The 25,130-nt window shown below is 46.0% G+C and overlaps 1 protein-coding gene across 1 annotated transcript in view; it reads left to right on the top strand.

The window, feature by feature from the left end:
* STAG1 (stromal antigen 1) overlaps nt 1-25,130 on the top strand; it is a 383,395-nt gene that overhangs the window by 217,010 nt on the left and 141,255 nt on the right. Inside the window, exons 13-15 of the mRNA XM_026649889.2 lie at nt 1,797-1,904; nt 13,993-14,107; nt 20,104-20,221. Coding sequence (XP_026505674.1) covers nt 1,797-1,904; nt 13,993-14,107; nt 20,104-20,221 — 341 coding nt within the window. The remainder of the gene's footprint in view (nt 1-1,796; nt 1,905-13,992; nt 14,108-20,103; nt 20,222-25,130) is intronic.

The following is a 25,130-nucleotide window of genomic DNA, read 5'->3' as shown; positions in this document are numbered from 1 at the left end:
TAGAACTTCCCAGAATAATTCCTACAGCATATCTCTTAGAAAAACATCCAGTCTTGATTTCAAAATTATCAGTGATGGAGAATCCACCGTGACCTTATCTGTGATGGAGAATCTACCATGACCCTTGGAAAGTTGTTCCAATAGTTAATTACTCTCAATTTTAAAAATGTATGCCTTATTTCCAGACTGAATTTGTCTAGCTTCAACTTCCAGATGTTGTATCATGTTCTACCTTTCTGTGCTAGAATGAAGAGCTCATTATTAAATATTTGTTCCCCATGTAGAGACTTAGAGACCGTAAACAAGCAACACTTATCCTTCTCATTGTGAAACTAAATAGCTTCAGCTCTTTGAGTCTATCTCTATAAGGCTAGTTTTCTAATTCTTTAGTCATTCTTGTGGTTTTTCTCTGAACACTCTTCAATTTATCAGCATTCTTCTTGAATTGTTGATACCAGAACTGGACACAATATTCCAGCAGTGGTCACACCAATGCCAAATACAGTTATAACTTCTCTACTCCTCTCAATATTTCCCCTGTTTATGCATTGCCAGAAGCTGGGAATGAATGGTAGGGAATGGATCACTTGATGATTACCTGTTCATTCCCTCTGGGGCACCTGTCATTGGCCGCTGTTGGAAGACAGGATACTGGGCTAGATGGACCTTTGGTCTGACACAGTATGGCCATTCTTATGTTCTTATGATCCCATTAGCCCTTTTGCCACGGCGTCACACTGGGAGCTCATGTTCAGCTGATTATCCACCAGAACCTCCAAATCTTTTTTATAGTCACTGCTTCCCATGATAGAGTGCCCCAGGGGTGTCTGTGTGGAATCTTTTGTTCTGTGATATACAGGAGGTCAGATGATCTAGTGGTCCCTTCTAGCCTTATACTCTATGGATCATCAACAAGGTTGCCAATGTCAAGAAAGGAAAAATCATGATTTAGACCCCAAATAATCAGCTGAGGATTGACAAAGTAGGAGCTCCGCCCCACCCCTATGCCAGAGTGTGTGGGGGAGGTGCACATTGCCTGCCCCTCTTCCTACCGCTAAGGAATTCTCAGCTGGCCATTTACAGCAATCTAGAGCAGTGCAAAGGAAACAGCTCAAAATGGAGATTCTGGCCCCAAGAGTTTTATCTTTGTGCAAAAGGTATTGTGATTAGATCACTCTTCTGTTTTTGTTTTTAAGGTAAGGGTTTTTTTTTAAATGGTTAACTCAGAAAGGTTAAATGGATTTTGAGCACACTTTCCAAAAATAGTTTATCTTTGGCTGAATCTATGTGTGGGGCATCTCAGTCCAAAAGAAATTTTCTGGGAGAAATTAACGTTCAAGTGTAAATGAACATTTATAATGCCTTCTCAGTCTGAACTACAGCATTAGCTGTAACTATTTTTGTAAATTCTGAAATGTGTACACTTCTATAGAAGCAAAATTTTAGATTTTTTTTCAAAGGAACCCTCTTAAAATATTGGCAAGTTATTAAAACTAAAAATGTTGCCATTCAAGTTTAAGAAAATGTTTAATCATTTCCTAGTGTACTACATTCATAAGAAGCAGCCATTTTCACTCAAAGGTGGGGTTTTTTGGTGATGAAGTGTTTAAATATTTTTGAGGCCTAATCCTAAACCCGTTGAAGTTAATGTCCCATTAATTTCTGTGGGGTTTAGATGAGGCCCAGGTAGCCCTATTATGATAGACAGTCTATATAAATAAAGTAACTTATGGGAGGTGGTGGAACTGAAATTAAACATTTGTTTTGGTTCAGGTGTTACTTTCTGACTTTTTCAGTGGAAGTGAAGAAGCTCTGTCCAATGAAGACTGTGAGAATGTTTATCACTTGGTGTATTCAGCACACCGGCCGGTTGCAGTAGCAGCTGGGGAGTTCCTTCACAAAAAGTAAGCTACCTCTCATCCTGAAATGAAAAACAGATTCATGATAGCTTCCTGAGACCAGAAATGCCTAGTGAGATCTAGAAGTGACAGGTTGATATATAGTAAGTATGGCCTGATTCAGCAAAGCACTTAATCACAAGCTTAACTTTTTAAGCACTGACTTTCAACAGGAGTACTTGCATGCTTAAAGTTATGCATCTACTTAAGTGCTTTGATAAATCAGGATTTATATCATGGTTTTCTTGCTGTACAGTTTAAACAGTAATTTCTATTAATTTAGGACATTAAAGTACAAACAAATATTATGATTGTAGGCACTTTTTGTAAAGATTTGTTAATTTATGTGCAAATCCCTTGATTTTGTGTTTGGTTTTCATTGTAGCGTCTGGTACTACAAATTGTGGATATGCCTGCGTGATTGTATAAATTACAGTTATTATTTTAAAGGCATTTATTTTACTCAACTTTGAAATAATAGGATACCAATTTACTCCAAAGTTAGCAATTTTAACAGGATTTTCTGTTCATTTACTTGCATGTCAAAAAATGGGGTGAATTATTAGTGGTAGCTAGATACCTTTGATGCCAGGTGATCAGAGGTGTCCAGAAGTTTTTCCTTCACTCTGCTGTACAGCATGGGAGAGCTGCTACCTCAAATACAAAGGGCGGAATCTCAACTGGTTGTTCCTTTGCAGTCTAGACCAGCTGAGGATCTTAAACAATATTTTTAACACTCTGAAGTATTTAGTATTTTCCCTTCCCCATTTTTAAAATTGTTAAGGGTTTTTGCAACTTTTTACAGACATTTTTTTTGTATAAGAATTCATTTTAATGGAATTTTTCAAACCAGAATACACTTGAAAGAAAAGGCCTTTTATACAACCAGCAGTTTATTTCACCAGTGATATTTTGTGTTCCCTTTGTTATTTGCATTTTGAAAATGAGCCCACCCGCCCCCCAATAATAGATTTCCTCTTTGATCAGGCATAAAAAATATGATTCTATGCTTGTGGTGACAGTCTTTTACTATGAAAGTGGATGTGATGTTGCAAATTCAGTAATATGACCTCACTGCGTGATAAATAATGGAAAAAAGTTCTTTTATACATTATAATAAAATATCTTCAGTAATTAACAAATGTGGCAAAACAAGTATGAAAAAATCTGAAAGATAAATTAGTTTGTCTAACATGAAAATTTCTCCCAGTGGGGAAAGTCTCTTTTGAAAGTGATGTTATCCTATTTCCTATAAACAGGCCCGCTGAAGGGGGGCGGGGGAAAGGGAGCAATTGCCCAGGGACCTGGTTCTCCAGTTTACAATGTTTGCAAATTAGAAAAAATTGGTACCATAAATAAAATGTGAAATGTATCTTTCACTGCCATCATGCCCCTTTTGAAATGCATCCCCGTGCAAGACTCTTCTCCACCATTGCCTGTTCTCCAACGTGCCCCCCACTCTTGGTTTCACATCCCCATCAACCTATTTTTCCTTCTCTATTCCCAGTCCCGGGACCCCCTGGAAAAGATTATATCATTCCCCAGGCGATACTTACCTCACTGCGATGGTGGACTGACTGCAGGACAGTCCTGGAGGGGGTTCCTCCAGACTTCACATGCAAATAGGGCTTCCATTATGTTGGCTTAATTTACATGTGACATCTTATCTCCTGTCTGGAAAAAACCTGTTGCAACTCGTCCTGGTTATATAGATTACAAGATATTTTTAGTAGGTACACATAACTCTCTACATACCAACTGTACATACATCTCACAATGTTTAAGATGACCAGTATTATATAAGTTTTCATTTGATACCTCACACAACATTCTTGTTAGGTAAATTCTATGACAGCAATGTTTTTGTTGTAATGATAGGAGTTACTGACACAGAATAGTGAACCCTTTGTTAGCTGGCATCAGTGGCTGCTTCTGTGTCACAGCAACACCTAACATCTGCAGGAAAAATGTGTGGTGGTGTGAAGAGGAAAGTACCTGAAATCCCTGCTAAGCCAGGTAGGGCCAGAAAAGTGCCTACAGCCAATCCTCACTCTTTAGGCATCTGCCAACACAGAAGAACATAGAAATTGGTATACCAGATCAGGCCACAGTGTCCATCTAATCCAGTATCTTTTCTCTAATAGTGGTCAGTATCAGGTGTTTTAGAGGAAGTGTAAGAAATCCTATAATATATAATTATAGATTAGTTTCTTCCTAACCCCAATCTATTAGTGATTAGCTTGTGCCCTGAAGCTTTAGGTTCTTTGAATGATTGCTCATGTCCATTCCATATTAGGGGTGTGTGCTCGCCACATGCACCGGTGCCAGAAGTTTTTCCCTCAGCAGTATCTGTAGGGAACCTGCTCTGGACCCCCCGGAGCGGCGCGCACATGCCGCGGTATAAGGGGTGCTGCTGGCTCCCTCCACCCTTAGTTCCTTCTTGCCACCAGTGACGGTGCTGGAATGTCTGCTGCGTTGTCTCATTCTCTGTTCATACGAACTCTGTAGAACTCGTAGTATAGTTGTAGATAGTTGTTGTTACCCATAGTTGTAGTTCTTGAAGTTATCATAGTCCCGAACAGGACTCATACGGGGGACGGGGCGTGCCCTGATCCTCAGGCTTTAAGCCTGTGATCGCTGCAAACAGCCTATGCCCGTCAGTGATCCATATACTAGCTGCCTAAGGTGCTTAGGCGAGGGACACACAAGTGACAAGTGTCATATCTGCAAGTCCTTCAAACCTAGGACGAAGAAGGAGCGCGATATCAGTCTAAAAGCGCTCCTAATGGAGTCGGCAATCACTCTGGCACCGGAACAACGGTCCGACTCCGCACCAAGCACCGTGTCCTCCGTGCGCAGTGCTCCGCCGGCACTGTCCACAAGCTGGCACCGGCCTCCCTCCACGGCTCCAATCAAGAAGCCGAAAAAGACTGTGAGGGGAAGATCTCCTACCTCCTGCAAGGGAAAGGAGAGGGCTGGGGACGAGCCAAGACCCATGCTGGGCAGCTCAACGCCCCTTTCAGGAAGTCGGGCCCCAGCTGAAGTCGAGTGGTGCAACCCATCCCATACTTCGCCTGTGACTCCAGATAGCAGTGCAGGCCCTGGCCAGCTTCTGGTGCCATCGACGCCCAAAGCCCTTCAAGCGGCTCAGGAGATCCTGGCACACCCGGTGCCACCCACACTGGCTCCAGCGGTACCCCAGTCTCAGGGAAAACCCGCGTTGGGACCTATGTGTGTGTCGCCGCCAAGGGCCCGGTACCAATCACATGACTGATCAGGGATCAAAGGCCGCCAATCACTGGGCCGTCATCGCCCATCTCCAAGAAGGAGGTCGCCCTACGCAGGAAGATCCTCCCAGCAACCGGCCCATAGTAGCTCCTGGTCCCATTTGAAATCCCTGTACCGGTCGAGTAGCGTGAGGCATGGATCGCCGGGTGTCCAATGCAGATCCATCAAACGCTGTCGGTCCCTGAGACCCTGACCTGCACCGGTCGGACAAGAGCCACCTCTCCACCCGATCCTGGTCATCCGATACCGACCGCTCCGCTAATAGTTCCGGCACGGAGCGAGTTTCCCTGACTGCAGGACAAGCCCCAGTACCTGCGGTGCCACCTACATCATCAGCACCAAAACTTGTCCCATGGCCCCAAGCGCAGTGGCGATCGGTGTCAGGAGCCTTGGAGAGGCCAGTGGTCTTGGTATCCCATCCCTCTCCTCTGCTCAAGGCTTCGGGAGGTAAGACTCCACAGGTCCAGGACGACATAGGGGAGCAAGTTGCTTGACTACCAATGGACGTGGAGGTTCCCATGGCACCGGCATTGTCCTCGTCGTCACCAGACGAGGCTATCACGGGGCCCCCTCACCCAGTTCCTCAGGATGACACCAAAGCACAGCAGGAGCTTTTGAAGAGGGTCGCTTCCAATCTGGGGCTTCGGGCAGAGGAATTGGAAGAGCCCTTGGACTCTCTTTTTGACCTCCTCTGTTCCTCGGCTCTACCCCTTCATGAAGGGGTTTCTAAAATCACTAATGCCCTGTGGCAGCCTCCCGCTTCCCTGGCACCTATCTCTAAAAGGGCTGAACGCAAGTACTTTGTGCCAACCAAAGGGCATGAGTACTTATACTCCCATTCAGCCCCCAATTCACTTGTGGTCAAGGTGGTTAACCACAAGGAGAGGCAAGGACAACCCGGGGCCACCCCCAAAAATAAAGACTTGAGGAAGCTGGATCTCTTTGGACATAAGGTTTATTTGTCTTCCAGCCTTCAGCTCAGAGTGGCCAACCACCAAGCCCTCCTTGGCCAATATGACTTCAGATGAGGCAAGCCATGGCCAAGTTCGAAGGGTCGTTCCCCGAGGCTTCCAAGAAGGATTTCCGCGAGATCTTCGATGAGGGCATGACCGCGGCCAGGGAGGCCCTCCAGGCGGCGTCAGACACTGCTGATGCCTGCGCATAGCTTCCGCTGTCTCCATGCAGTGAGCCTCCTGGCTGCTCCTCTCTGGGTTGTCCACCGAGGCCCAGCAGGCAATGCAGGACTTGCCCTTCAACAGCCGAGCCCTATTTGCGGAGCAAACAAACAGCAAGTTGCATGGCCTCAAGGACTCCTGCACCACTCCGAAAACCCTGGGTCTCTACATCCGGGGGAACCATCCTCGGCAGGACCAGCCGCACAAACGAGCCAAGGACTATAAGTGCCACCCGAGCCACCCGACTCCACCCTCTGCCCAATTGGGCTCAACCCGTAACAAGCAAGGGGCCAAATGGGCATTTTGACGGTGCGCCTGAGGGCAACCTACCAGACTCTTCCCCGGATCCATCTTTCCCAGTGTTCTCCAACCGCCTTTTCTTTTTCCTCCCTGCTTGGACCGCTATAACTTCAGACCGCTGGCTCCTCAGCACAGTGGAGCAGGGTTATACCCTTCAGTTCCTTTCTACCCCCACTTCCCACCCACCTTCCCCATCCCTCTTCAGGGACCTTTCTCACGAGTCTCCTCATGCAGGAGGTAAAGGAGTTACTACAGCTGGGTGCGGTGGAAGAAGTTCCTCTCAAGTACAGGTTCTATTCCCTGTACTTTTTAATCCAAAAGGCCAGCGGCAGTCTACGGCCCATCCTGGACCTGAGAGATCTCAACAGGTACATGAAGAAGCTAACGTTCCACATGGTCTCCCTGGCGTCTATCATCCCCTCCTTGGATCTGGGAGACTGGTATGCTGCCCTCAACTTGAAGGATGCATACTTCCACATAGCAATCTTTCAAAGACACAGACTCTTCCTCCAGTTTACGGTGGGCCCCTACCACTACCAGTTTGTGGTCCTCCCATTCGGCCTGGCAAAAGCACCGAGAATATTTACCAAGTCTATGTCAGGGGGGAGGGATAGCTCAGTGGTTTGAGCATTTGCCTGCTAAACCCAGGGTTGTGAGTTCAATCCTCGAGGGGGCCATTTAGGGACCTGGGGCAAAAAAACAACAACAACCTGTCAGGGACAGTACTTGGTCCTGCTAGTGAAGGCAGGGGACTGGATTCAATGACCTTTCAAGATACCTTCTAGTTCTATGAGATAGGTATATCTCCATATATTATTATTATTATAGTGGTAGATGCTTACCTCAGGCGCCGGGGTATCCAGATCTACACATACATCAATGGTGGTCAAGGACAGCTCTAGATCTCAAGATGTCGCGGTGCTTCAAGCCACATGCTGCTCCTTGGGCCTCCTGGTAAATGACAAAAAATTGATGTTCGTGCCAATGCAGAGGATAGAGTTCATTGGAGTGGTCCGGAACTCGACCTGCGCCAGAGCGTTCCTGCCGCTGGAAAGGTTCCAGACATTGACGGACCTCATCGTGGAAGTCTCGGTGTTCCCCCTGACTAAGGCCAGGGTCTGTCTGCATCTGCCGCGTCACATGGCAGCGTGCACTTGGATGCGGCTCATGTAGCAATGGCTGGGAACGGTCTATTCCCAATCCCGGGACCCCCTGGAAAAGATTATATCATTTCCCGGGCAATACTTACCTCGCTGCCATGGTGGACCGACTGAAGGACAGTCCTGGAGGGGGTTCCATTCGACAACCCCCCTCACTCCATCGAGTTGGTGCTGGACGTCTTGGACCTTGGCTGGGGGGCGCATCTTGGCGACCTCCACACACGGAATGTGGCCCCCGGAGGAGACGAAGTTGCACATAATGTCAAAGAGCTCAGAGCCATCCAGCTGGCATGCGAAGTCTTCCTACGCTACCTGTTGGGCAAGGTGGTGCTAGTCCTGACGGACAATACAGCCTCGATGTTCTACATCAACAGGCAAGGGGGAGCGTGCTCATCAGCTCTCTGTGAAGAGGCACTCCATCTATGGGACTTCTGCATCAGCCAGGAAATCCACCTGGAAGCTTGTCACCTTCCCAGCATCAAGAATACGCTGGTGGACCTGCTCAGCAGGGACTTCTTCTCTCACCACGAGTGGTCGATCCACCTGGAGGTAGCTTGCATGATCTTCCAGAGGTGGGGAACTCCCCAAGTGGACCTGTTCTCCACCAGACAGAACAGGAAGTGCCATCGGTTCTGTTCTTGGCAAGGTCTGAACGGGGAATCCATCTGTGACACCTTCCTTCTGTCATGGTCAGGGGACCGATGAATGCATTCCCGCTGATTCTGCTCATCAGCTAGGTACTGACAAAGATCAAGAGAGACAAAGCGCAGATTATCATGGTCACCCCGGAGTGGCCTCACAAACACTGGTTTGGCACACTCATGAGCTGAGCACATGGCCCCTCCCTGGCCCCTGCCCAACCATCCGAACCTGCTGTCACAGGACCACAGTTGGCTATTGCATCCCAATCTCAGATCCTTGCACCGCTCAGCCTGGATGCTGCGTGACTGAACCCAGAGGAACGGATCTGTTCTGATATGGTCCAACAGGTCCTCCTAGAGAGAGTAGGAAGCCCTCAACCAGAGTGATTTAGCTGGCCAAGTGGACGAGGATTTCACTCTGGGCTTCCGAGCATGACATCTGTCCCTCCTGTTCTTCCATTCAGTCCATCTTGGACTACCTGCGTCACCTAAGGAACCAAGGTCTAGCACATTCCTCCATTATAGTGCACCTCGTGGCCATCTCCGCTTTCCATCCTCCGATCCAGGGCCAGACGGTGTTTTCTCATGACATGACGGTCAGATTATTGAGAGGCCTCAAGAGACTCTTCCCACAGGTGTGGACCCCTGTCCCACAATGGGATCTTAACTTGGTCCTCTCCAGGCTCATGGGTCCGCCCTTCAAGCTGCTGGGCTCCTGCCCCCTTTCCCACCTGTCATGTAAAGTCTCTTTCCTGGTGGTGGTGACATCAGCGAGATGAGTTTCTGAGGGTACGTCTACAGTACGAAATTATTTTGAAATTATTCTATTCGAATTTTTGGAAGCGATTTTGTATATTTGGTCTTGTGTGTCCCCATTCAAGCGTGTAAATTCGGTGGAGTGTGTCCACAGTACTGAGGCTAGCATCGAATATCGGAGCGGTGCACTGTGGGTAGGTATCCCACAGTTCCCGCAGTCCCTGCCGTCCATTGGAATTCTGGGTTAAGCTCCCAGTGCATGATGGGGCAAAAACATTCTCGCGGGTGTTTCTGGGTGTGTCGTCAGTCGCTCCTCCCTCCATGAAAGCTATGGCAGACAATCGTTTCGCACCTTTTTGGCGTGCAGACGCCATACTGCTTTCAGCAGACGGTGCAGTACGGTGCACCGCTTCTCTCCTGGTACTATGAATCCACCTCGCATTTCCTCTCGTTTTTCTATGTAATCTCCATAAGTATCTACTCTTTCTCTTCCTCATCGACCGCTTCCGCTGCCAACTCTGCTCAGCCATTGTGAACCGAGCAGCATAGGTTCCGCCGCCAACTCTGCTCTCCCGCTCTTGCCGGGCTACCGAACTTCTCCATGTTGTCTGTCCTGGTCTCCCGCCTCCGTGAATGCTACAGAAGACAACCATTTCCCACCTTTTTTCGGCTATCGTGAACCGAACAGCACCTCTTCCGCTGCCACTCTGCTCTCCTACGTTTCGCGCCCTTTTTCCAGGATTACCCGTGCAGGCGCCATAGCGCGGCAAGCATGGAGCCCGCTCAGATCTCCGCTGCAGTTTTGACCATTGTAAATACCTCGTGCTTTATCCAGCAGTATGTGAAGTACCTGCAAAACCGGGCGAGGAAGCGACGACAGCGCGATTACTATACTGATGAGGACATGGACACAGACATTCTTAGAAGCATGTCATGTGGCGATTGGTAGATCGTGGTGGCATTAGGCCATGTTCATGCCATGGAACACCGATTCTGGGCCCGGGAAACAAGCACAGACTGGTGGGACCACATAGTGTTGCAAGTATGGGATGATTCCCAGTGGCTGCGAAACTTTCGTATGCGTAGGGCCACTTTCATGGAACTTTGTGACTTGCTGTCCCCTGCCCTGAAGCGCAAAGACACCAAAATGAGAGCAGCCCTCACAGTTGAGAAGCGAGTGGCCATAGCCCTGTGGAATCTTGTAACGCCCAACAGCTATAGGTCAGTCGGGAATCAGTTTAGAGTGGGCAAATCTACTGTGCTGCAAGTAGCCAATGAAATCATTGACCATTTTGGACTATCAAGGGTAGTGACTTTGGGAAATGTGCAGACCATTGTGGATTGCTTTAATGCGCTGGGGTTCCCTAACTGTGGCGGGGCAATAGACGGAATGCATATCCCTATCTTGGCCCTGGAACACCGGGGCGGCCAGTACATAAACCGCAAGGGGTACTTTTCCATGGTGCTGCAAGCACTGGTGGATCACAAGGGACGTTTCACTGACATCAACGTGGTATGGCCGGGAAAGGTGCATGACGCTCGCATCTTCAGGAACTCTGGTCTGTTTGAACAGCTGCAGGAAGGGACTTACTTCCCAGACCAGAAAATTACTGTTGGGGATATTGAAATGCCTATAGTTATCCTCGGGGACCCAGCCTACCCCTCAATGCTATGGCTCATGAAGCCGTGCACAGGCACCCTGGACAGTAGTAAGGAGCAGTTCAACTATAGGCTGAGCAAGTGCAGAATGGTGGTAGAATGTACTTTTGGACGTTTGAAAGTGCGCTGGCACGGTTTACTGACTCGGTTAGATCTCAGCACAACCAATATTCCAATTGTAATTGCTGCTTGTTGTGTGCTCCACAATATCTGAGAGAGTAAGGGGGAGACGTTTATGGCAGGGTGGGAGGTTGAGGCAACTCGCCTGGCGGCCAATTTCGCACAGGCAGATAGGGCAATTAGAAGAGCGCAGCAGGGCGCGCTGCGCATCAGAGAAGCTTTGAAAGCCAGTTTCATGACTGGCCAGGGTACGGTGTGACAGTTGTGTTTGTTTCTCTTGAAGTTACCCGCCCCCTATATATATGAAAGGAAATAAAGTCACAATTGTTTAAAAACCGTTCTTTATTATTTGTTGCACAACTCATTGAGAGAAATCAGAAGGTAGACCAGGGGAGTGTGGGGGGGGTGTATTGGGTTAGGGGGGTGGAGGAGGAGGGAAGGACAAGTCCAGAAACCAAATCAAAAGTTCGCATATGTCAGCTTTCTGCTGCTTGTGCAATCCCCTAGGGTTGAGTGTGTGGGTCCCCGTAGCCTTCCCCACCCCCGTGTTCTTGGGTGTCTGGGTGAGGAGGCTATGGAACTTGGGGAGGAGGGAGGGCGGTTATACAGGGGCTGCAGCGGCAGTCTGTGGTCTTGCTGCCTTTCCTGCATTAGATCCACCATATAGCGGAGCATGTCAGTTTGCTCCCCCGTGAGCTTGACCATAGCATCCTGCCTGCTCTCATTGCGTGCGTCCCTCCTCTCTTCATGTTCATTTAACGCTTTATGGGACTCCGCAATTGTTTGCCTCCACGCATTCAGCTGGGCCCTATCAGTGCGGGAGGACTGCATAAGCTCGGCAAACATGTCGTCCCGAGTTCGTTTTTTCCACCTTCTAATCTGAACCAGCCTCTGGGACGGAGTAGATAGGGGCCGTGTTGTAACATTTGCACCTGCGGGAGGAGAAAAAGGGAGGGTAGTATTTTAAAAGATACATTTTAGAGAACAAAGGGGACACACTTTCTCAGTGAAACGGGCAATTCATAGTATACAGTACATGTTCTTTCTGTACAAGGTCGCATTTTGCCTCTTATACTGAGTGCCTGCCACTTTGGTGTGAGTAAGCCATCATACGCGGCCGGGCAACAGAATTCAGCTTGCAGGCAGCCATGGTAAGCCCTAGGGGCACGCAGGGTTCTGCTTCTTCCACATTCATTTCAATGCTTTCAAACTGCCAGGCCCCCTTTCCCATAGCAAGAAATGCCTGGTGGGTTTGCCATATAAAAGGAGGGCCTGCGGGCTCTCTGGGATGATCGCTTCACACAGCGCACCCCCTTCCCCTCCCCGCACCCACTGCGTGGCTCCGATGAGGCTCTGAGCAGGGATGAGCCCTTTAAACTAAACGTGAACAGTCCAGCGCGGCTGGGTTTGCCCCCACCACGTGGCACCGATCAGGCTGTCACTCACCAGAAGTGCCTTTTCCAGGGTCATGGTCTGGGAGCCCGCCTTGGGAGTGGGGGGAGGCTATTGGCTCCAGCGTTAAGAATAGTTCCTGGCTAGGGGCGAAAACGGATTCCCCACTTGCCACCTGTGCACTGTCCTCCTTCTCCTCCTGTTTGTCCTCCAATAACTCATCCTCCTCGCTCCTGCAACTCCCCCCTTTCAGGTGTCATGGACAGTGATGGGGTAGTGGTGGCGTCACCCCCCATAATTGCATGCAGCTCACGGTAGAAGCGGCATGTATGGGGCTGTGACCCAGAGCGCCCGGTTGCCTCCCTGGCTTTTTGGTACACTTGCCTGAGCTCCTTGATTTTTGTACGACACTGTTCTGTGTCCCTGGAGTAGTCTCTTTCCGTCATGGCCCTGGAGACTTTAGCGTACGTATTTGCGTTTCTTTTTTTGGAACGTAGTTCTGCCATAACAGATTTGTGTCCCCAACATGCAATGAGATCCAGTACCTCCCATTCGGACTATGCTGGAGCTCGTCTCCGAATCTGGGACTGCGTGGTCTTGTGATGGTGGACTCTGCATGGTCGCCTGTGATGGTGGACTGTGCTGATGGTCACCTGCGCTGATGGTGACCAAACAGGAAATGAAATTCAAAAGTTCCCGGGGCTTTTACTGCCTACCTAGCTAGTGCATCAGAGTTGAGTGTTGTCCAGAGCGGTCACAAGGGAGCATTCTGGGATAGCTCCTGGAGGCCAATAACGTCGAATTGCGTCCACAGTACCTGTAACCCGGAATTGCGATCTCGATTTTAGCACTACTCCACTTGCTGAGGTGGAGTACAGAAATCGGATTAAAGAGCTCTTTAAATCGAAAAAAAAAAAAACCATTTTGGTCGTGTGTATGGAATCAGTTTTATTTTGAATTAACTCGGCTAATTATGAAATAACCGCGTGCTGTAGACCAGGCCTGAGATTAAAGCCTTGACCTCGGAACCGCTGTATGCGGTCTTCTACTAGGACAAGGTTCAGTTGCAGCCACGCCCAGCCAGTGTGCACAAAACTAAGTAAAAGTGAAGATTAAAAAACATACAAAGGTTGGACTGTAACTCATTTTCATCCTCAATATTTTTATGAAATAAAGGTCAGTGGTGGTGGGGGGAAAACAGCCTCCTTTCATAGTTAGCATTTTGTTTAAATACTTGAGTTCAATTTATGATTGTTAAAGCAGGCTGCAATCCAGTTTAGAGCCTCCTACAGTTTGTTCTTAAATTGGTAGTGTCACAATAACATTGTTTTTCAGCAAGATAGCCATACCAGCACAAAACTTAAAACTTTAAAATACCAGCTATAATACAAACATTTTACACCAGTACATTTCATAATTTTTTCATTGTGTGAAGTACTTCTGGCCCTGTGGAGCTGAACAAATGCAGTTTGTTTGTTTATTGAGGGGAATGGTTTTTTGGTTTTTTTTTTTATTGTATTTTATGAATTAACATGTTAGCCATAATGTTGAGCAAACAAAGCTGTTTAATATAAATATTATAACTCCTGTTAATTATTTCTAGACTGTTTAGCAGGCATGACCCCCAGGCAGAAGAAGCATTAGCGAAGAGGAGAGGACGGAACAGTCCAAATGGGAACCTCATTAGGATGTTGGTTCTTTTCTTTCTTGAAAGTGAGGTAAAAACATTTCTGATACCAATTTTCATTTAGCAAAACATGAAACTTATTTAAGGTGATTGATCAACTTTTACAAACAGGTTTTAATGCTAGTGACACCATATGCATTTGATCCCCTTCTCCTTGTCCGTAAAGTAAACTCAAACCAATATCCTCCCTAGGATTTGTTTTACTCTTGCCTGGCTTCAGTGTAATCAACTCCGCTCTCCCCACTCTGGCTACTATAGTTCACCAGAACGTATATTTTGGTGGTGCCTATTGCAGGACAAACTATAAAAGAATGAGTCTGTGGAATGTGCTTTAAAAAAAGGAAGCAATCATATTTTCTGGGTAATTTTATTTTAACCAGTCACAAAAGGGAACAAAATCTAATTGAAGTCTCACAGCTTGAGTGTCTTCCAGATGCTCTTTGAAGGCATTTATTTATTTATTTATTTATTTTATGGTCACACCAAATGTGTGCTAGTCACTTTCCGGACATTAAAGAAGTCTGGTGCCTATTCCAGGGAGCTCACAATCTAAAGACAGATAGACAGACTACTAGGCAGAATATAGTAACAGGGGAACAAAAACAAGGCCATGTATGTACAAATCAATGCCATTCACTGTAAGCTGCACAGCAGAAATTGGTCTTAAAGGGGACTTAAATGTGAATTGGGTAGCAGCCTTCTGATGGGTTCAGGAAGGTTGTACCATGTATAGGAAGTTGTATGATCAAAAGCATGGAGGTGACTGTAAGAAGCTGACAAACAGACAAGCCTGGGAACATTGGTGGAGTGGAGGGATAGAGGCAGAATGAAATTTGAAAACGGAGGGACAGAAATGTGGAGAGCTTTGAAGATGATGACAGGAAGCTTGATTCAATAGTAAGTAGATAACAAAGGAGGGATTGGAAGAGGGGAATGACATGATCAAATCTGTGGACAAAGAAGGGCAATGTTTGTGTTTGAGAAGCCAGAAAGGAGGGTGTTGCAGTAGGATATAATGACGGCTTGTACAAGAGGTTTGGTTGTGGGAGTGTGTAATAGTCCGGTGTGGGGGGTCGTGCCCTCTCAGGGGCCGTCGGGAGCCAGGCCGCCTCACTACGCGGCTCGAATCAGTCCTCGGGTTTTGAGGGTCTCGGGGTTCCGCCCCTCAGGCAGGAGCTAAACAAAAAGGCACCCTGCCTCTGCAAGGAGCTCCAGCCCCCAGTCAGGGCTGGACAGCAAATCAGTTCTAAGCTCCGGGTCTTGCAGCCGGAGCGGGGCAATTACAACGTCACATAAGCCCAAATGCTAGCTCAGGGCGGGGCAACACACAAGGGTTCAAGGGGCTCAGGTGCTTGCAGCAGGAGCTGAGTACTAACAAAGTCAGGACGCCCAGGCCCTTAGGCAGGGCGGGGCAACAATCAATAGTTCAAGGGGCTCAGGTCCTTGTGGCCGGAGCTGAGCAATAACAAAGTCATGAAGCCCAGGCCCTTAGTCAGGGCGGGGCAACAAACAATAGTTCCAGGGGAGGCTCAGGTCCTTGCAGCAGGAGCTGAGCACAAACAAAGTTAGGACGCCCAAGCCCTTAGTCAGGGCGGGGCAGCAAACAATAGTTCCAGGGGATCGGTCCCCTTTTGGGGCAGTTCTGGCCCTTGGGCAGGGAGGAGGAGAGACTGCCACCCGGCGTGGGGGGTGGCAGGGGGGAACAGAGGCCCACCCACTCCACTGTGTTCCAGCCCGGGGCCCTATCCGCAGCAGTCCGTCTGCCACGGGGTCAGTGGGGATCCTGACCGCAACACACTGACATAGGCTCGGGGTCTGCTATCCCCGGGCTACTTCCCATCTCCTCCTCCTCCATAGGTACCTGCTCATCGCTGGGCTCGGCAGCGGGGTCCCACACCATGGGCTCCTCGGCTTGCTGAGGGCTGTCTAGGTCGGGCCGCTCCTCCGGTCTCGGGTCAGGGGGCCGCTCGGGCCGCTCCTCGGGGTACCGCTCTCGGGGCAGGCTCGGCCAGTCCGCCTCGGGGTACCTGGCTCTGGGGAGGCTCGGCCAGTCCGCCTCGGGGTACCTGGCTCTGGGGAGGCTCGGTCCGTCGGCGTCAGGGTACCTGGCTCTGGGGAGGCTCAGCCAGTCCGCCTCGGGGTACCTGGCTCTGGGGAGGCTCGGTCCAGCAGCGTCAGGGTACCTGGTTCTGGGGAGGCTCGGTCCAGCAGCGTCAGGGTACCTGGTTCTGGGGAGGCTCGGTCCAGCAGCGTCAGGGTACCTGGCTCTGGGGAGGCTCGGTCCAGCCACGTCAGGGTACCTGGCTCTGGGGAGGCTCGGTCTCGCAGGAGCCCGAGCAGGAGCGTCTGTCCTCTCCGGCTGCTCGGCTCCAACTGAGTGCTGGGGCCTGGCTTTTATACTTCCTGTCCCGCCCCTTGACTTCCGGGGGGCGGGAACAGGTGGTGGTGGCTCCGCCCACTTGGGTGCCTGTTCTGGTTCCTCTCTCTCAGGGGCCGTCGGGAGCCAGGCCGCCTCACTACAGAGTGGAAAGAAACAGATGGATCTTAGCGATATGGAGAAGTAAGAAGGGGAAAGATTTGAATGTAGTCCAATAGGTGTTAACATCTCCCAGAAAGCCACAAGTAGTCACTGGGGATCAAGGAGCCATGAGTGCAGCCTTTAGTGAGATACTTAACTTATAACGTGGGCCACTGCTTTCTACACTGGTTTCTGCCACTGGAAGGTTTTGAAGCATAGCCCTATGTGGAGTAGATTGCCATATCTCATCTTGGTTTGTGGTGGAGAGAGGTATGTATGTGTCCTCAGCATAAAATGATTGTTGAAGCCAGGTGGGTTGATGAGATCTCCCAGAGACAGGGTTTACAGTGAGAAGAGAAAGGTCTAAGGGCAGAATCTTGGGTAACCTGCACACAGAGCAGAAGGGAGGAGGAGGCTCTGCCAGAAGGACACTAACAAAATGCTCAGAAAAATGTGAATATGTGCCTCAAAGTAATTACAGCAAAAATCATTGCAAAATAAAAATATAAGGAAATGGGTTTATTTGCTTGCTTCTTCCAGGAGAGAGGCCTTTAAAGCCTGATTCTTTCTATGTCTCTCCCCTGGTCTGTCAAAGGTGCTGTTCTTGTACATTCCTCACATTCCATCAGACCTTGCTGGAAGCTAGGTTTACTGTTATGGCAGCCATGATGAGCTTCAGTTCCCAATGTGCTTTGCTCCCTTGAATCTCAGAGAGATTACAAAGTGCCAGCCTTGTCCCTCCTCACTGAGGAGAGAGGAGAATTTAGCTCATAGAACTCTAGCCTTGGTCCCTAAAGCCAGGTTCAGGAAAATGTGCTTTTTTGGGTAAACCATATGGTTTCCCTGAGACCACTTCTTCTGCCTCAGTGTCAGTCTCTGCCTTTGCTGTCATAGAGGTGTTTCTTAAAGATAACCTAGAATAGTGTGGTGTTGGCTTAGCAGGCTACCCTTCATAAGGATTGTGAAAGACATGGGACTGGTATGTAATAATTTATTAATACTGTATGTGACCTGGTTATTGGGCTCATAATTGTATAGCTATTTTGGATCACTGGAAATTTTTTACTGTACACATATGTCTTAGTTTAATAGCAGGAGGTTGGGAGATCAGCAGGAAGGCCAGACAATGGCTCCAGCTAAAATACCTCCTGGTAAACACTGCAAGGGCTAAGAGAGAATACCAGAACTATTAACTGTGAAGAACCTAATTCCTTGGCTCCAGCTATATTACACAGCTTGTTTGCTCCCGCTGGGAGCCAAAAGATCAATACGACAAAAAGACTCTCAGATTAGAGGTGAGGTACTTGTCAGGGAGCTGTTCGGGGGGGAACAGGCACACAGACCATCCTGGGGAGTCTGAACAAATTAGGCTTTCCAGGGAGATGGTAAACTTGAGATAAGTTTACTTGTTTGCGGTGTTGTTGTAGCAATGTTGGTCCCAGGATCTGAGAGACAAGATGGGTGAGGTAATATCTTGGACCAGCTTCTGTTGGTGGAAGATACAAGCTGTCAGGCTACACAGAGGTCTTCTTCCTTCCCCAGACCTGAATAAGAGCTCTGTATAGCTCAAAATCTTGTAACTTCCACCAACAGAAGTTGATCCAATAAAAGATATTACCTCACCTACCTTGTCTCTTTAGATAAGATAGACATGTATGTAGCCTTTTTATTGTTTTAAAACCCTTTTATCTTACATTATGTTTTGTGCCTACTGTTGAAATTAAACAGTACTTTGATTTGAAAGGCCTCTCTGATTACTGTGTTTATCCCTGGTCGCAAACTCCCCAAGGAAAGAACCAAAGATACCCAAACCCAGTCGTACCTGTCCATAGGATACTGTAGCCCAGGACCTGGTGTAAGAGTGGGAGAATAGAGGGATTCCACTCCAAGGCTACGTCTTCACTACCCGCCGATCCGGCGGGTAGCAATCGGTTTATCGGGGATCGACTTACCGCGTCTCGTGAGGACGCGGTAAAATCGATCCCTGATCGCTCTGCCGTCGACTCCGGAAATCCACCTCGACAAGAGGCGGTAGCGGAGTCGGCGGCAGCGGTCGGCTTTCCCCCGTCCTCACCACCAGGTAAGCCGACCTAAAATACGCAACTTCAGCTACGGTATTCACGTAGCTGAAGTTGCGTATCTTAGGTCGGAACACCGCTGTAGTGTAGACCTAGCCTAAGAGAGGTAAAGGCATAAGGTCTGAACACCTATGGAAGTGCACTCGGAGGGGTCAGAGGTACAGCTAGCCCTGTGACCATGACAAGCATCAAAGAGCTTTTATATCCCATTTTATATCCCTCTGAGAACAGCCCATCAGTACAGAAGTTTATGAAAGCTGGCACTGACATCAGCTACCTCTAACACCCAAGATTTCTTTATTTGGGGGTCAGCACCATTACTTGGTAATTAGTTAAATCAGCATGCTGTGGTGTTACTTGTTGATGGTAGTTCATGATTGTCTTACAAGTCAGTGGAAGCTAATGTCTATTCTTTCCAGAATGATTTTTCTCAGTATAACTGAATGCTATTATTATAAAGAAACTTCTGATGGGATTTTCAGAAACACTCAACATTGACTTAATTCTGTGCCCATTGAGGTAAATGAGAGTTTTACCATTATTTTCAGTAAGACGCAAGTTAGGCCAATGCTGAGCAGTTTTGAAAGTATCGTGCATTATGTATCCAGATCTCAGAGCTACATTCAATAGCTATTTGGTTCCTGTTCCGTGTCTATGCTGAAAAGTGGATAGGTCTGCACACAAACTGAAAAATCTTTATAATAATTTCTTGTCCATAAATAGTGCCCTCCCTCCTAACATTTTTAAACATTTCTTAGATGAATGTATCAGGTCCAGTTGCTGTTGTTGAGCTATGTTGTTAAACAGTAGTTCATTAGTTTTAAACTTTTAGCAGTATAGTTGTAAAGTGTTATGTTGAATGAACACTGTTGTGTAATTTTTCATTATTACAGTAGATATTATGATGGTTAAGATGTATACTATATTAAAACTAACATGGAATTCCCTATGCCTATTACATACTGTTAATAAAAGAAAAATAAACATCTCGATAGAATGTCCCGTGTCCCCCCCCGCATTGTCCACTATTATGACACCTTAACTCTACAGAAAAGTGTGACAAGCATTCTGATGGGATTGCGGGTTAGACAAGATGACCCTTGCAGTCCCTTCTAACCCTGTGATTCTGTGATTCTTCTCATGTCATGATATAAGCTGTGACCTGGAAGACACCTGCAAGAAAAGTGTTATATTAGAAAAGAGCCCTCATTTCTTTCTCCCACTCCACTCACCCTTTCCATAAAATAAAAGTTTCACCATGGTTATGCAGTTACATGTCTTTTTGTTGGAAAGTGGACCTTCCAACATTAATTTCAAATGTAGTTTTCCTTAGTGATACAAGAACACTGTCCTCACTCAAACCATTATAATAGTTGATGAAGCCATGTTTGAACCAGAAAGCTTTATTGACATTTGACTTGTTATTTCTAGTTGCATGAACATGCAGCTTACTTAGTGGATAGTTTGTGGGAGAGCTCTCAAGAACTACTGAAGGATTGGGAGTGCATGACAGAATTGCTACTGGAAGAACCAGTTCAAGGAGAAGAAGGTATTTGTGTCATTTTATTAAATATATTAAATTAATGTAATAAAATATGGTTAATTCTTCTTAATAAAAATGCTGTTAATCTTTGGATTATATGAATGTCTGTTTCCTATCCTACATTTAGAAGTGATATGCAAAATGGAGATATTATATTTTAATGAATCTGATTTTTTGGGAGGGGTTAATGCAGATTTTCAAGTAGAAGGCAGCACATTAAATGGGAACTGCCTTAATGCGTTCTCAAGACACAGTGATCAAAGGGACAAGGTTTTTTTGTTTCATATTTAATTGAAACAATGGCATTACTAATCACTCACTAGTTTTCATCTTACTGTTTTCTTGCCTCCTTCATTCTGACATTGTCTGCAGTTAGAGGCCAGCACCTTCTTTTCTTATCTGAACAGTGATGTGACTAGCATGTTATTGGGCACTTTAAGCTGGGTAATTATAATAATAATATGGCTTTGAATAGAGCCAATACTTCAAGTGATAATTATTGAATTTAGGGGTTTATATAACACATTTCTTTATGAACAACAATTATATTGCAAAAAACAGCTATGTTGAGAAAAGAGGGGGAGAGGAGGGGAATGGAATCTTGCTTCTGAATTCCTTTGCTGAATCTAGTGTAATGAATGAAGTAAGAATAGATGCCTGTGTTTGTGCATACCATCATGGGAATATATGTTAACAATAGACTTTTGTCAAGCCTGAAAGACAATACTTTCCAAATACAGTTCTTCTGTATCTCATTGAATTCCTCTATTGGTTTTTCTGACAGTGTCATTAGGAAGTCTACTATCCGAACAATCTGTTAATGAACATTAACATATTGCTCTTTGGTTTACAACTAAGAGCCGTTGCTAAGTTCAGTTTCTCTCCTGAGATGAAATTCACTCAGGAGGGGCCATCCAGGAGTATGCTCCCTGATTTTGTGGACCATGCACTGGCCCCAGTACAAGCCAAGGGCCAGATCTATCTTATGCCAGCTGGGAATTCATGCAATAGAACTGTGGTTCACTTCTTTCTATTTCACTTTCTGTTCTATTTCATTAATTCATGGTGGCTGAATGCACATAATATAGTTGCAATTGGCTTGATCACATTGTGGGGTCTACACACCCCTCAAATCCAGGGCAACACAGGCTGCTGTTGCCCAGCCATACTCTGACTCTTCTCTGAGGAGAAGAGATCATTCGTCGTCTTGTCCTCTGAGGAAGAGGACTTACAAGACTGACCGGAGCCATTCCAGAGTGTGGAGAGATTCCTCCTCTTCTAAAAAAAAGTGCAGGCCATAATTAGGATTGCTTGAGTATGCAGGATAAAGCAGGGCTGTCTACCTGCTTTCTTGTATTGAGACAAGATCAATTAATCACCACACAGTCGACTCTGGTACCATTTGCAGGTCATCCCTCAAGTTCAGTACCAAAAACATCAGTCTCAGCATCAACCATATTGATCCCACAGTCTTATCAGGCAGCATCAGACTTGCTCTACCTCTTTTTTAATTCAGGAGTGTTCAGCTGTGGTGGTTTTTTCTGCAGCCTTGGGCAAGCAGCCAATTTGATTCACCTTTCAAGGACAGCATACCGCTCGTCAACTTCCTGATTATATCCCGTCCATTTGGGGACAGGCTATCCTGCTTCTACAGGTTTTGGGAAACAGTAACTATGTACAACTGGATCTTAAGCATTGTGGGATAGGGATATGCCATCCAATTCCTGTCCATCCACCCTTTTCACCTCCTACCTCATCCCTTTTCAGGGAGCTCTGTTATGAGTCTGCTTCTTCAGCAGATTCAGACTCTGCTTGCTTTAGGAGCCATAGAAGAAGTTTCCCTTCAGCATCGAGGAAAGGGATTCTACTTACATTATTTCCTGATTCGCAAGTCCAAGGGAAGGGTGAGATCTATTCTAACCTCCAAGGTCTCAACAAGTACATCAAGTATATGAGATTATGTATGGTAACCTTGCTACAATTATCTCCATATTAGATCAAAACAACTGGTTTTCTGCCCTCCATTTTCAGGATGCATATTTCCATGTAGTGATTTTTCCCAACCAACAGAAATGTTCTGAGATTTGTAGTGGCAGGTCAGCATTATCAATACACATTACTCCTCTTTGGCCTATTCTCAGCCCCATGTGTATTTACCAAATACATACATGTAGGGGCAGCCTATGTAACATTTTGAGGTATAACCCAGACCAGTGAGAGGTTGTCACCGCTTGTCCTGTAATCCTGAGTGCCCTAAAATGCACTGATTATGGAGATCCCTGTCTGGACATTCCCAGTCACCATACAAACATGCACTAAGTATCTGTGTTTTAAGCAGCCCTGGTTCAGCATCTCTGACTTCAGCAGCCTGCTTGTTACATCATAGCCACACTCTGATCTCCCTCAGCCTTGGTTACTACTAACTGAGTGATCCCAACACATCCCCAGTCCCAGATTTCCCCCAAACCGTCTGCCCTGAAGCCTTCTACTGGAACTTTTAGGGAAGTAAAAGTTGCTCCATTAAAGAGACAAAAACACAGCAGTTTGTTGCTTTAACTGGAGATAACAATCACTTCAGTTCAAACACAGCACTGGCTTGGTTTAGATTAAATGTAAAACGTTTATTGGCAAAAAGAGAGAAGATTCTAAGTGAATTCAAGTGTAAGGGAGAAAGTCAAAAATGGTTACAAGCGAATAAAAGTGAAAAATGCTTTCTAATGACTTCAATCTTGGTTCAAGGTAAGATTCTTACTACACTTTCTTCCAGTAAAATGGCTGACCACACCCTGGGTCAGAATCTCGTACAAAGTCCAAAATGTTCAGTTCCTTTGTCATCTTAGGTGAAAATATAACTTAGGATTCTTTGTCCTTCTCTTTTATAATCCTGTGAACTTTTGAAATGTATCCTTCTCAAAGTCCAGTGCCCCTGATGTGAGGAAAGGTGCCATTGAGTTTGGAGGAGGAGGTTCCATGCTGGTTTCTTCCCCACTGGTGCTTCCTACAATGCAAATTGATCTGTCCCTGCAACCTCAGATATGCCAGTGTTTATTAATTATCTGTGATTGCAACTAGAGGGAGGTCTTGGCTTTTCCTTTGTCTGGAAAAACCTGTTTTCACACTCCCCCAACTTGTCTGATTTAAAAACAATTTAGTCCCCTATTTCCTTCATATTTGTATGGTCCTTTGGGCATTTACCATACATACATCATGCAAGAATATTATGATTAGTGTGTTATGGAACCATTGGAACAGATTACCATAGGATGTGATAAATGTTCCATCACTTGACTTTTTTTTTAATTAAAATTGGATTTTTTTAAGACATGCTCCAGATATAGTTGTTGGCTTGGCTTGATGCAGAAATCACTGAAGTCTTTGGCCTGTGTTATGCAGAGATCAGACTAGATAATCACAGTGGTCCATACTGGTCTTAAGTCTACAAAATGTTTAAGAAATTGCCAGAAAATAGACATGATTTTCTGCCAATGAAAATGATGGAGAAAAAGGGGTAGCAGAGAATATCATTAACCTCCAGACTTGCTGAGGCTACTTTTCAAAAGTGAAGGGAAAATCCTACGTCAAGTAAAATTGCTTATCTTTGTACATTCCCCATCAAAATATCCACATGGCTTGGTGGAAATATGCAGGGTCAGTTTTCCAGGTTGGGTAGCTGAGGAAGAGAGCTAATGACTTGCCAAAAGTTATAATTAGTAAATTTGTAGCAAATCTAGCACAAGACACACTGGTCGTTGAGGTGGCAAGATTATAGAGCACAGTGACTCTTAGAAATCTGTTCAGATCTGTGCCCTTAGTTAGTAAAATGTATGTAATAATTCATAACCTCATTTGTAAAGTGGTTTGATGGCTACAGGTGAAGAAGCACTAGGTGAGTCCAAAATACGGGCATACAAATCAATGGAGTAATTTGGTGTAGAATACTGTAATTCACTCCCTTTCAGCCTAATTTTTCACTGCCATGCACCTTTTGTGGACATTTATAGCTGTGTAAAATGAGTAAAAGGTGGGTGAAATATGCAAGGCAGTAGAGAATTCAGGCCCAATATTTTCAGTGACATAATTTGATAGGTTAACTAAAACACTGTGGCCTAATGGGTTTATCAAAGGCTTTGGAAGCAGGAGACCTGGCTTCTAGTTTTGGATTTGATGCTTAATTTGCTATTGCTATTTAGTGAGTAGTGAAAATAGACTTTACTGTTCACACTTTCATATCTAATTGACATACGTGGGGAAAGAACAAGAATATCTTGTCAGATGTGCACTGAAAGTGTAAGTGCTTAGCAGGAATTATTGTTAGCTTCACCACTTACTTTTTTAATTTAAATTGTTTATATTTTTTAAACTATCTTCATTTACCTGAAGAAACCAAAATATAAAACATTATATAAACCTGGGAAATTCCGAAACCAAAAAATTTTGTTTCAAAAGTCAGTTATGATTTTTAGGTATAATTATCTATCACATTATTTATAAAATCCAAGCTCTTAAAATCTAATCCTGGTAAATACGACGAGCAAGAAATGTAAAAGTGCTTAAATGACTTAGGCACACTCTCCCTGTGTCCCACCCTCTCAATTCCTAAATTATTTAGGTGCTTTTTGAAAATCCTACCTATCATCATCATCATTTTAATATAAAATAAACATAAAAACTAAAAGAAAAAACACATTGGTGCAGAACATTGATCGCTGCATTATTATAAATTTGAAATAATAATATTGATCACTGTTGTAATAGCGTTTTCTAAATGGGGTAAACCAAGGCACAGTAAAGTTAAGCGACTTTCCTAAAGTTACCCAATTCAGTGGCAAGGTCAGGAATAGAAGCTGGGAGCTTTTGCTCTAAGTACACTGCTGTGATCACTAGACTACACAAAGGCCCCATTCAGACAGACACC

This window comes from Terrapene carolina, unplaced genomic scaffold, assembly GCF_002925995.2.
Source record: "Terrapene carolina triunguis isolate 2854851 unplaced genomic scaffold, T_m_triunguis-2.0 Scaffold88, whole genome shotgun sequence".
NCBI classification, from domain to species: Eukaryota; Metazoa; Chordata; order Testudines; family Emydidae; genus Terrapene; species Terrapene triunguis.
Note: the sequence above shows the minus strand (reverse complement) of the source record. Positions and strands in the feature narration are given on the sequence as shown.